Raw genomic sequence first — 13,546 nt, 5'->3', positions numbered from 1 at the left:
GAACACAAGCTTCAGCAGGTCTCTACCTCTGGAAGTAGCTTCAGTTTTGAGCTTTTTTAAAAACATGTGGCCTCCACCATGACCATGACATAGTTTAACCCTTAGATGCATGACCTACCAATACCTACCCTCTTCCATGAGGGGGTCAAACATGACCCCAATTAGAAAGAATGCGTTTTATGTGGTAAACTTAAGAAATTTCTTTCTTAAGTCAAAAAAACGACTTGCTACTTAACAATACAATATCACACACACACACACACACACACACACACACAAAGACACAAAGACACACACACACACACACACCTCATGATTGTGCTCAGGAGTATATTTACAGTGTGCATGTCTAAGGGCAACACGGTCTCACAGCAGTTCGTGAAATAGTCACGTTATTTTTAATCTATTGATTCGTGTACACGGACACGATTATCTTGTTTATTTCGTGTTGCTGAGAACGTCATTTATTCGTGTGGTCAGCACATAATGGGAAGCATCTCTATAAGGAGATTTATACGGAGGTCTCTGGGACGCCGACGCGCCACAACAACGGGACGGTTGGGGTTTACGCCGGGACTCGAACTCCGGTCTCCGGGGTGAAAGTCCTGTGTTGTTTGACCCATCCACCCCCCCCAACCAACCTCCCTACGTGGATTTTTGGCATTTCATACTACTAGCTACTGTAATTGTGCTGTGATCATGAAATATGCTTCCCATTAGAATTGGGTGAAAGTGCTGTAAATGCTAGCAGGTTGAGAGCCACTACTAAAAATAATAAATCATATTGAAATCATTTTTGCTCTACTGAAAGCGCATGAAATCTTGCAAAACGTGCTTGTCTTTATAGCTTGTAACTATTATTACATTCCATAGACTAAACATTGAATTGATTAAAAATAACCATAAGTTGCAGCCATAATATTTACAGTCTATGGTTGCACCCCAGCTACTGACAGGAAATGTAAACACGCCAATATTTAGTTTCATCAAGACTGACTGTCATCGTGACACATTGTAATTGATTGACATAATGTTGAGCACTGAAATTAATTTTCAACTGGAAATGTCAAAGTGCCATCAGACCTTTCTGACATGTTGGTGGTTACCAGTTAGAAATTATATAACTAACCACATCACTGCCTCTTGAAAAAACTACTTACTACAATACTTCCAACTTAAACTTCAAAGTATTTGTATAACTTAACTCATGGTAAGGGAATTAAGGTAAAGTAAAGTAAAGTAAAGGGATTTTGGTAAGCACTGTTTCGAATAAGAATACACTAATGCACTGTTAGTAGCAGTGATCAGATCAGTGATTGGTGAGTATTATAAATAATGTTAACATTTAGTAAAAATAACCTTCAGGGTGGTGAGACTGCTGGCATTAGATGTGTAGATCAACAGTAAATGTATACCTGACAGTCACAGTTGATAAAAATCAAAGGCTCCTAGGGTAAACCTTTGAAATTCCATAAAAAATGGAAAATGTTTTGAGCCCATGTATGGAAAAGTGTGGTACTGATACAAGATATGAAATTACTTAAAAAATATAACAATTAGATACAAATCCAAATGGCCTCATGTCAAAGACAACCTATTTGAGGAACACATGGAAGATTAAACAATACAAATTTAAAATTACAAAGATATTGCAAAAAAACAACTGCTGGGGTAATGTTTGACCCACTTATGCATCTAAGGGTTAAAGAAAAGAAGAAGAAAGACAGGGCTTAATTGTCAAATGCAGTATGAAAATACTAGGGCTGGGTATCACCAATGATTCCTAAATGTATTCAGATTCTCAAGGTTCTGATTGGATCACATTTCTGAAATATCAGTTCCAACACCAGTTTATTTAGTTTGGATATAAAAGAGATTCAAGAAGAACATTTAATGTGATCATATTTCCATACCGTGGTGAAGTTGGTTTCATACTGGACGTTGGCTGTTGGACTCATTAGAACAATCTATTGTGCAGCTTGACCTGTTGACCTGCCCATGTCAGAACCATCTGGTGAACTCAGCTAACTGACCCACACATAACACACAGCTGCTTCTCTCAACAACACACACTTTGTAAATTGGTATTTATAATTATCTATTGTAATTTATTTTCTTCTAATTTAAAAGTAGTTAAATTATTTAATTTGCAACTTCATGTCTTGTTCAAGGTTTCACAGGCGTATTTAATAAAAGACAAAGAAATTCCTGAACCTGTCCTCCAGTTGGTGTATACTAGTATTTTTAAGACCTAAGCCATAAGTATGTCTTTAGAATGTGTATCAAAACTGTTTATGCACTGAATAATGTTCTGGTTTAATAAAGACAAGAATTCAACCTAATTAAGATGAATGAGGGGGATCATTAAAAATCATTTTAGTTATTTCAAAACAGCTGTATTGCTGTGAACTAAAGTATTTAAGAGGAATCAATTACTATATCTAAGTTTTTTAATAAAATAGCAAGAAAGCACAAGGACAATTTGCCTCTGACACAAGACCTATTCAGCAGTTTGGTTAACCACTGCTACTTACCTACTTCCCACTGTTACTTGAGATTTAATGGTATTAAAATGAACATATTCTGACAACAAGCTGCCTCTTTGTGTAACAGACTCAAAAATAAATCATTTTGATTTATTCAGTTAACTAAATGTATGAAACAATGAGTGGTTTCTGTGTCAAAAGAGGCCTTGTGCCATATGAAGGATATCTTTCTGTTAATCATAGTTTGTTTATTATTTAAAGGTCTAAGATCCATGTGGCTGCGTAAAGGAATTGTATTTTTTATATTTTGAATCAAGCTATATTATATATTTATTAACATGATAAAAAATCTCTAAAATCAAAAGGTGGGTGTTTGGAGAAAAGAAGTTTGTGTCATGTGTAGGGCACCAACTTTACCACGATATTTAAACTGTATTCACTACTTCTCATGTAGACGTCTTCCCTTTTCTCATGAACCAATCAGCTGGCCCTTCATCCAGCCCATAATAACCTACCTGTAATGTTTCTCTGTCTCCTCTTCTGTTTGGAAGCAGCTCCACATCATCTGTCCTCTGATATGAAAACAGCTGAGTTATGATCATATTGAGTGGAACATTAAACTAGCAGCCAGAGAGTCTGTTTATCAGACATTGCTGACAGAAAACGCTGCGGTTTAAAGTCAACTCGTTTTCATAACACACACAATGTTCTCCATTAAATATTCAGCTGACGCTCTGAAGTTACCTAGCAACAGTGGATGTTACCGTCAGCTCAGTCAGCGTTAGCCTGACATCAACAGGTGTAGACAGAAAATATGATTATGAGCTCATTTACTGAATCAACCAACTCAGGTCTCCTTTCTTTTCTTTCTTTTCATCCACAACATTAAAGTCTTCTGCTGCTGCTGCTGGCGTTGTGCTGCAGACCGAGATACCTGCTCACTGGAACTTTCTATCCTTCTGTCAACTATTTTAGAGTGCACGCCATGTTCCTGGTCCACACAGGCACGCTCTCTGCTGCTCCTCCGTGGTGGTCAAACAATAATAACAAACCACTTTGAAAGTAGTGAAAGACGGGATTTACATGTACATGTACAAAAGCTATTGGGATTTGACCAAAACAATGATAACTTGCTTTTATCTTGAGCACAAGTGACTCGAGAAATGTACCAAAGCGACTGAGAACAACTGTTAATGAGTTGAGCTGCTCTACAATCTGTCCCTATCTTCCCCTGGTTGGGAATCACTGCCCCGGTATAATGCAGAGAGGGAGAGAGCCCTCTGCTGGCAAGATCTGTGCTAACATCCTAGAGACACACCTGATAACAGAATACAGGTAAGAGACAGGAATACCACCATCACACATCCTAGAGACACACCTGATAACAGAATACAGGTAAGAGACAGGAATACCACCATCACACATCCTAGAGACACACCTGATAACAGAATACAGGTAAGAGACTAAGTCATCATGTGTTTGACCCTTTATGTTTCTCTGAATTAAAGAATGTTTCTGTCTCTTCTTGTTCAATGCAAGAACTCAACTAATAGAAACAGAAAATGCTGAGTCATGCTGTTAACCACCAACTCATGTTTTAAATAGTTAAAGAAAAGATTGAAAGTCTTTTTGTTAGTTCATCATTTTCACAACTTTATTAAATTTATAAGAACAAAACAATTTGTATTCAAATTCACTCTTAAAAAACTCTTTTATTTCTTACTAAAATATATTAAGTTTATGACCAAATGTGACAAATAAAAATCCTCAAATCTTGATATTGAAGAAGCTGGAAGCTGTAAATATTTAGTATTTTAGTTTAGAAGATGTTACAGACACATAACAAGTCTCATGACTAACTTTAGGTAAATGTTTAAAGTTTGCATCTCTAATAAGGTGACAGAACAACAATCATACATATAATTACTTTATAATATTACTCTCACATGAAGAAAGATAGTTAGTCTGATGAAAACAGATTTTAAACATTCAACACTAAAGATAATTTATATTTTAAACAAATGAAATAATGTTAATGTTAAAACATCTCCACCACAACCTGAAAAACATAAACATCAAATATCAGAAATCAGTAAAACATGTCGGTTATATTTCCCCACAGACAATAAATCAGATAAATACTAAAGTCTTGTTTTATTCTAACAACAGTCTGAAGCCCAAATATATTAAGTTTATGATCAAATATAACAAAGAAAAGCATCAAATCTTCATGTTTGAGAAGCTGAAAGCTGGAATATATTTAGTATTTCTGTTATAACTAAAAGTATTAATGGATTAAAACAGTTGGAATAATCCAGAGGTCATAAACCGTTACTATCAACAGAGACATCTTTGCCCCCGCCCCCCCCCCCCAAAATATAGAAATCTGTCTGGAGCCACAAAATATATTAGAGCTTTATAATAAATAATTAATAAACATGATGTCATGACTTCGCGTAAAAATACACGCCACTTTCCTAAAGCCAAGTGTATGTCTACGCTGTTAACAGCTGACAGCAGTCTGCAACGTCACAGCGTAGACATATAACACGCCACTTTCTAAAGCCACGTGGCGTGTTATGGCGAGGCTACGGTTGGGTTTAGGAAACGTCACACGCGTCAATTCACACACTATCGCAAGGTAATGTAAGTCAATGGAGGCCAAACGGCGTTGATGAACACGTTAAAAACAGAGTATGAGTCTTGGTAACCAATAATATCATACCACTTGGCTGTCATACAGACGCCACTTCATGAGATCAGTCTGTTGATCTTTATAATGAAGGTACCAGTCTATTGAAGTCTAAATTATTCTATCATCATCACTCATACGTCTAAATAAGCATTCATTTATATTTTTAATTTTAGACTTTTTATTGATCATCAGGATGGAAATGACTCCACACAGGCCTGAAATACACACATGCTCAGGACCTATTCATGCACTAATGGAGAGATGTCAGAGTGGGGGGGCTGCCAGTGCTGGACCAGCGCCCTGAGAGGTTGGGGTACGGTGCCTTGCTCAAGAGCAGGGATGCACCAAATACAGGATTCAGCTTCAGATTCAGCTGAATATTGGGCTTTTTGACGTGGTTGGGTTTCTGCTGAACCTCAGAAGTTTTCCCAGTGAACTGAACCCTACGCTTGCACTCGGCGCGCTACGCTGGTCACCGTAATGACGGCGCCGTTGATTACAGGAAGGTGTTTATGTAGGAGGAGCGTTCAATGCAGCAGGCTGTGAGGAAGTGAAAATGGAACTCATGACCAGAAAAAGTGTAGTTTGTCAGAACTTTCAGTCAAAAGAAGGCCATTCAAGTCCAGCTACATGTTCAATCTGCAATGCTGATTAGTCTGGTGGTGGCGAGGACCCTAAACTATACACAACATCACCGCTGTTACAACATTTGGTATCAAACATCTGAAAGAATACGAGTTGTGATGAAGGAATCTACAGACAGCAGCCAGAATAATATGCTGATGTTGATCTTTGGACCGTTGGATACATTTCTTAACGTACGTTTACTTTGTGAACCTGGAGAATGATCTTTTTCTGTTTAGTATTTGTAATCCATAGCTAGTCTACGGAAACTCAAGATCTCTGTTGATGTTCGGCAACATTTACAGAATAAGACTGGAGACGTACGGAGGCTGGGATGCTGATTTTAGTTGACTAAAATGTTATGTAGCCTAAAATAAAGAATGTAAGAATCACTACAACAATAATAAATGAAAACTAAACTATTCATTACATATAAGTTATTGTCACTAAAGAGAATAATGGATGAATCAGCTGATTGGTGCAGCTCTATTCTGCTCCGTCACATCTTTGAGGAAAGAAACAGACTTTTCTCTGATGAAAACAGATGCAGCAACTCAACATTACAGCTCATCCCTCTTCCTCCTCCTCTTGTTTGTCTTCTTGTCTTCCTTGTGGAAGACTTTTCCATCGGCCTGCTTCCTCCAGCTCAGTTTGATGTTGTCGTCCAGCCCCTGGTCCCTCAGCTTCTGTTTCAGCTGAGACACAAAACTTATCTTATTAGTGGTCCAAGCCTGAGGGGGTCCAAGCCTGAGGGGGGTCCAAGCCTGAGGGGGGTCCAAGCCCGAGGGGGATCCAGCGGAGCTGTGAACCTTATTGTTTTCCTAGAGATTATTTTTCCGTTGATAAAAGTCATGCTACAGCCTAAACCGTACATGGTGGGGGGGTGATATTTTCAGGATTGGTCCAGATCTCTGCCAGGACCTCGGACAAAACAATTCATCCACTTCCACCACTAGGTGGCGCTATAGCAGAAAGTTTACCACCAAACAAAATGTCATAGCTAGCTACCAAACATGTACTTTAGCATATCTCAGCCAAATTAATAGGTATTAGCGCAGAACTTGGTATTGTTGTTCAACATCCCACTACGATGCTCTGTACCAAAATTGGCGAATTGAAGGTCGGCCATTAGGGGGCGCTATAATCAATGATTATGTTTTGGCCAATAACTCAATGTTTGTAAATCGGACATTTGCGATTTTAATTTCTCTGCCGTAGTAATTGCTATCAACGTGAAACATGTGATTCTTGTTTGGCATGCCGCTCTGAGGCTCTGTACCAAATTTGGCGAAGATCGGCCATTACACTTAGCATTACACGCTCCTTGTGCCGATGAGGCTTGGACCCCGTCATAACTGATGCAGTTCTAGTCTAGTTGTTTTTTCATGAAGTTAAAACAGTATAAAACATGATTTACCTGCTTCAACATGGCCTCCATCACAGCAGCGTTATTCAGATCCAGATTGTTGTTGTTGTTCTTGCTCTCAAACTTCACTTTCACCACTTTCTTCATCACTTTCTTTTCTGAAACAGGAACCACTTCAAACAAACGTTATGAGTTCAAACATTTCTGTCTGGATAATAATCAGCATCCTGTTCATTCCTCATCATCAGTTTAAACAATAGATTCAACACTAACTTATCATCTGCAGCTGATCACCACTGCATGCTAACTTTACTAACTATTCCATGGAAATGATCCACATCATCATGTTCACATTTACTCTCCACAGCTTGATGTTTGGTGTTTAGAATCCCAGGTTAGCACTAGGGAGGTAACGATGGTTAAATATGGATAGAAATGTGTGAAGATAACAACCGGTTGAGATAAGAAATGAATGTTGATGCAGTTTTTAAACGTCCTAGAGCGTAATCTACTTTAGATTGACCTTGTTTGACTTCAGACGTCACTACGTCTTCTTAGTTTATTTATTTGAAGAGATTTGTTTCTATATATATATATATATATATATATATATATATATATATATATACACATATACATATATATATATATATATATATATATATATATATATATTAGGGCTGTCAAAATAATGAAGATTAATCCATTCCATATTGAGGTTTGACCCGGAGCCGTTCTAGCCTCCATTGGACTGTAAAATGAAGGAGGGAGACGAGAATGTGCTGCCTGGATCATTAACTGGAACATTTACTTGTAAAAATCTTCTTCCTGCCAACCCTGGCTACCGAAATCTGGAGCCACTGATATGTCTGCTCTTCTCTCTGGTGCTCTGAAGACGATACAGGAAACACAAACACTGCTGCACGGGACGCTAGTTAACACTATACTCAACAGCAGCTAACGTTAGCCTACCGCTAGCTAGTTAACACTATACTCAACAGCAGCTAACGTTAGCCTACCGCTAGCTAGTTAACATTATACTCAACAGCAGCTAACGTTAGCCTACCGCTAGCTAGTTAACACTATACTCAACAGCAGCTAACGTTAGCCTACCGCTAGCTAGTTAACACTATACTCAACAGCAGCTAACGTTAGCCTACCGCTAGCTAGTTAACACTATACTCAACAGCAGCTAACGTTAGCCTACCGCTAGCTAGTTAACACTATACTCAACAGCAGCTAACGTTAGCCTACCGCTAGCTAGTTAACACTATACTCACTCACTCATTGAGACTGTGACTCAACACCAGGATGTAACAATCTGCAGCTGCCGAGCTGCCGTCGGAAAAACAACACAGACGGTGCGTTCAATGAAACTGGTAAACTACAGCTTCGTGGTGCATTTGAAGTTATTGTAAATGTCCTTGGTGGTTGTTTTTGTCATTCAACAGCAATTTACTAGTGAAATAAGTTATTGTTATTGTTATACCTTATTATTAAATCATTTAATTTTGACCATATGACCTTAGCAATAAACAAGCCGTTCTTTAATGTCACCGACTGTTGTTTAGTACCCTTTGTTTTCTTTTCTTTTTTTACTTTCTTAAGAAGTATCGGTTCAGGCACCGTTAATTATGTATGCGATTCATTTCGATTAATTAATCACAGAGTCTGTAATTAATTAGATTAATTTTTTTAATCGATTGACAGCCCTAATATATATATATATATATATATATATATATATATATATATATATATATGAATGGGTGAATTAAATCACTAGATGCATGTAGACAAGTTGCTAGAGAATGCATGTAGGTATGTGGGTTTGAGGCGTTGTCCAATCACAGTGAGCAAACTGAGTGACTGACATGCCCGTTTAAGCCAATCAGGCGCAAGTAGGAATAATGGCACGGCCTACCGGTCTGAGCTAAAAAAACTGCGGGAGAGAGACTAGTGTGACGAGAGATAACAGAAGTTTACGGAGAAATCCTGCCGTTTTACTGTCAAGAGCTTGAGAAGTTAAATATTTTGGTGTTAGATCTGGCGAGATAGTTGACGGTTAGTCGGGTCTTTGCATTTCCTCCGTGTTATCTTTCTTCAACTAGTTTGACAAGTAAGGTAAAACATCTACATTGTGAATTAAGATACATTATCAAGTGTTGTTCGCTATATTTCCATCCGTGAAAGAGTGCATATGTTTAGTAAGTTTATTTTTATTTCGCTAGTTGTGGAGATCTCGTGGTTGTGCTGGGTACCGCCATTTTGGGTGTGTCCAGGCTGCTACATAGAATCAGTGAGAATATTGATTCAATGAGATTTAAATTTATGTTTTTAACACAGCACTTTTGTATATTGTGTATTTCTTTCAAATTGAATGAATTTGTGTACATTGTAAAGCAGCTAGTTCTACATTGTTCATTGTAATGCTGTTATTATTTACCAATTATGGTAAATAACAAATTGAAAGTTTGACATAATTGATACTTATGATATTTCTCTGACTGTCTATTGATTGATTTTTTGTGTGTTTTGGTTCTTTTCTGGTGAAGTTGTGTCACCCAGGATAGATGGCGAGCCCCCCCCAGGAGTCTGGAAGAGTTTTGAGTCTGTTCATCTACACTGCATCTGCTGCTGCAGTAGGACAGCTATAGCACACATTCATTTCTGTACACCTGGACTGAAACATACACTGGTCTTACCAGCTCAGATATCTTGAGACTGTACTGTACTTGGTTATACAGGGGGATGTGATTGTGATTTCAATGAATGTTAGTATTTTTTATTTTATTTTCTTCCATAGTAACTTGAACATTGAACTGTGAACCTGAAGTGTAGTGTGACCCAGGTTAGAAAGGTGCACCTAAAGAATTAGAAAAAAAGGATTGTAGGATCTTTATTTGCCAAAATTGTAAATCTTGGTATTCAAGCTGTTGTCCTTGTCAAATTGTCTGTTGTATGTGGATCCATTTACCATTTCGTTATATGAAAAAAGCTGGCATTGTTCAACTTCAAAGCACCATTGTTTGAGTATCTCTGTGCTCCAGTAGTCAAACCTAAAATTCTTCTGGGCCCATAGTCATAGCAGGAGAGTATCTGTTACAGACACATCTGTGGTTCACATCTTCAGAAAACCGTATCATCAACTTAAAGTCCTGAATCTAATCGTGAGTTGAGTATATCGTTACATCCCTATTGTCCTGAATCTAAATGTAAAAGCTGTCTGAATCCCGGGTTAGCACTCACCTGGACCGTAGCAAATGAACGCTCTCTCCATGTCACAGGGCCAGTCCTCCCAGGCTCCTGATTGGCTGAAGTCTGCAGCCACACAAGTCTCGTTGTTGTTATCAGGTTGCCCGTTCTTCCAGAAGCTGAATGAGGAGGTACTTCCATCTGACCACTTCCAGGAGTCTCTGAAAAGGCCGATCCAGACATAGTTTCCTCCAGCAGCTATCATCTCCAGTACCTTCCCGTTCTCTGTGCTGTTTCTCACACTGGCCAGGTCTGTGTGGTGAGCTCTGCAGTAGTTCTGGGCTGCAGTCCATGTCATTTCAGTGTTGATGAAGACAAAAGTCACATTTGACCCTGAAAATGGAGCACAGAGAATTGTAGAGGCAGCATAACATACAACCTCCATCCATCCACATCTGTGATTCATGTCTTTATAATATCTACAATAAATCCACTGAGATATCAAGAACCACATCAATAAACTAATGAATAACTTTATTTACCAACATTCTCCACATTAATAAGAAATGTCCTTAAATCTACAAAACAATCTAAAAAACAAGATTATATTGTTGTTTTTCTGCATATGAATATCTTTCAGGTTAATTAAACACACATGATCTGTTTATATTGTAAGATGTGTGCACGTGAACATGCACGAGTCCAATCTCTATAATATAATATAATATGTCTTCCTCTGGTGGTGTCATCATTTATTATTCATGTGAATTACTTTTTGAGTTATTTATTTTATCATCCTATTATGATGTATGTGTATGTTGTGTGTGATGTCTGTAAGCTCATAAAAGGGAATTTAAATTAAAGTATCTATCTATCTATCTATCTATCTATCTATCTATCTATCAATCAATCAATCTATCTATCTATCTATCTATCTATCAATCTATCTATCTATCAATCTATCTATCTATCTATCTATCAATCTATCTATCAATCTATCAATCTATCAATCTATCAATCTATCAATCTATCAATCTATCTATCTATCTATCAGGACACACTGCTGATGAACCACTGAGCTGTTGTACTGCTCTCATTCCTGCCGTCTTATTATCTGCTGCTCAGTCAGCTGTAAAGCTCTTTGAATGGCACTAATCTGTGTGAAAGCTGCTTTTTGTCAGAGTGACTGACTGATACTACAGAGGCCTGAATAATGAAAACAAAGAGGCAAAGAGAAGCAGAGAAGGGAAACTTCACTAGTTAATATTCTCACCTCTGACATTTGCACAGATTGGATAACGGCTGTTTTCACAACTGAGGTCGTGCCACAGTCCATCAGGATGCATGTCTGTGCAGACTTTTCCACTGTCTCCAGTGTTTGGTTGTCCAGTCATCCATCGTCTGAACTCCGTCTCCCCGGGTTTGTAGAAACTTGTGTCTGACAGTGACCACCTCCAGCTGTCAGACAGTCCTATCCAGGCTCTCTGATTGTGATATAAAGAATTAGACTCTGCTCTAGCTGTTTGTTGAAGACCAGATGTTTACCTAATCTTTCCATCTCCAGTCTTGATACTATCAGTCTGATCCTCTAGGACTCCTTCATTCTGTTACCCTCCTTTAATAACTCATTACCAGAGATAGTTTCTGATCACTCAAACTGATTTTCAATTAGCTTCTTCTACCACATTTCAAAGATAAATATTCTACTTTTTCCTGCTCTACATTTAGTTATTAGTTCCTATGGAGGGTTTCAAACCTCCTGTCAGAAAGACTTTGAGATGAAAGAGAGAAAAGTGAACTCACGTAGCTGTTGTTGGAGTAGAACATGTTGTCTAAATTTGCCGTGTTGTTCAGGATCTTCATAACCTCCATGTTGTCTACAGTGGCCAGGTCTCCGTCTTTCTCTCTGCAGTATCTTTGGGCTTCAGTAAAGTTCTTCCTGTCATAAACAAAATAGTACTGACGTCCAGCAGCTGATGAGACAGCACTCAGCCCTGTAGGGACACACACACATATAGAGCAGATTTAATATTTATACTATATTAATACACAATATTATATTTCAGTTACACCAACAGCGCCTGCTTTCAGATTATCTAAATGATATAAAATGTTGGATGGTGACAAACTTCAATTAAAGGAAACCAAACTGAAGTATTGATGTTCCTCTAAACCTCCTATTTCTATACCTGACTTTGGTTTATCATGTCAGCTGTTCTGTATTACATGTTATATTATTATCTCTGTAATGTTGTTCATCTGTATTGAGGCAGATCTTAAACCATCTGACTCAACTGGACATCACTTTGGGTCAACTTCTGTTGTTTTAACCCTTGTTCCTCACTAGAGACATGTTTGTCCTTTTCATTGTTATTTATTTAATAATTGTGTCTGTGTTAATGCTGACAACATGATTTCTGGTAAGGATGTGAGTTTTTACTTCACGTTTTGAAGTTCAAGCTCAGATTCTATAAAAAGTCCAAAATAAACATTTTAATCAGAATACTGACACTTAGAGGTTGTTGTTCCTGTTAACCTGCTGTTTCCTTGTTTCCTCTCAGGGTGGTGCTGCTGGATTCTGGAGCTGCAACACAACTATGTTACTAAAAATGATGTGTGAGTGTGAGTGTGTGTGTGTGTGTGTGTGTGTGTGTGTGTCTGTTAGTGTGTGTGTGTGTGTGTGTGTCTGTGTGTGTGTGTCTGTGTGTGTGTGTGCGTGTGTGTGTGTTTGTGTGTCTGTGTTTGTGTGTCTGTGTGTGTGTGTGTCTGTTAGTGTGTGTGTGTGTGTGTTTGTGTGTCTGTGTGTGTGTGTGTGTGTGTGTCTGTGTGTGTGTGTTTGTGTGTCTGTGTGTGTGTGTGTGTGTGTGTGTCTGTGTGTGTGTGTGTGCGTGTGTGTGTGTTTGTGTGTTTGTGTGTCTGTGTGTCTGTGTGTGTGTGTGTGTGTGTGTTTGTGTGTGTGTGTTTGTGTGTCTGTGTGTGTGTGTTTGTGTGTGTGTGTGTGTGTGTGTGTGTGTGTGTGTGTGTGTGTGTGTTTGTGTGTGTGTGTGTGTGTGTGTTAGAGCGTGTCTCACGAAATGTCCCATGATGTAATAAAAGCGGGTATCTATGTTACTATGCGAGTGTGTGTGTGGGGGGGGTGCAGCTACCACACACACACACACACACAGACACACACACACA

The 13,546-nt window shown here is 38.4% G+C and overlaps 1 protein-coding gene across 1 annotated transcript in view; it reads right to left on the bottom strand.

The window, feature by feature from the left end:
* LOC116059911 (C-type lectin lectoxin-Thr1-like) overlaps positions 1-10,756 on the bottom strand; it is a 29,850-nt gene extending 19,094 nt beyond the window's left edge. The window contains exon 1 of the mRNA XM_031313186.2: positions 10,421-10,756. Coding sequence (XP_031169046.1) covers positions 10,421-10,724 — 304 coding nt within the window. The 5' untranslated portion in view covers positions 10,725-10,756. The remainder of the gene's footprint in view (positions 1-10,420) is intronic.
* Between the last annotated feature and the right edge of the window lie 2,790 nt (positions 10,757-13,546).

This window comes from Sander lucioperca, chromosome 12, assembly GCF_008315115.2.
Source record: "Sander lucioperca isolate FBNREF2018 chromosome 12, SLUC_FBN_1.2, whole genome shotgun sequence".
In the NCBI taxonomy this organism is placed as follows: Eukaryota; Metazoa; Chordata; class Actinopteri; order Perciformes; family Percidae; genus Sander; species Sander lucioperca.
This window is presented reverse-complemented; position numbering and strand designations above follow the sequence as displayed.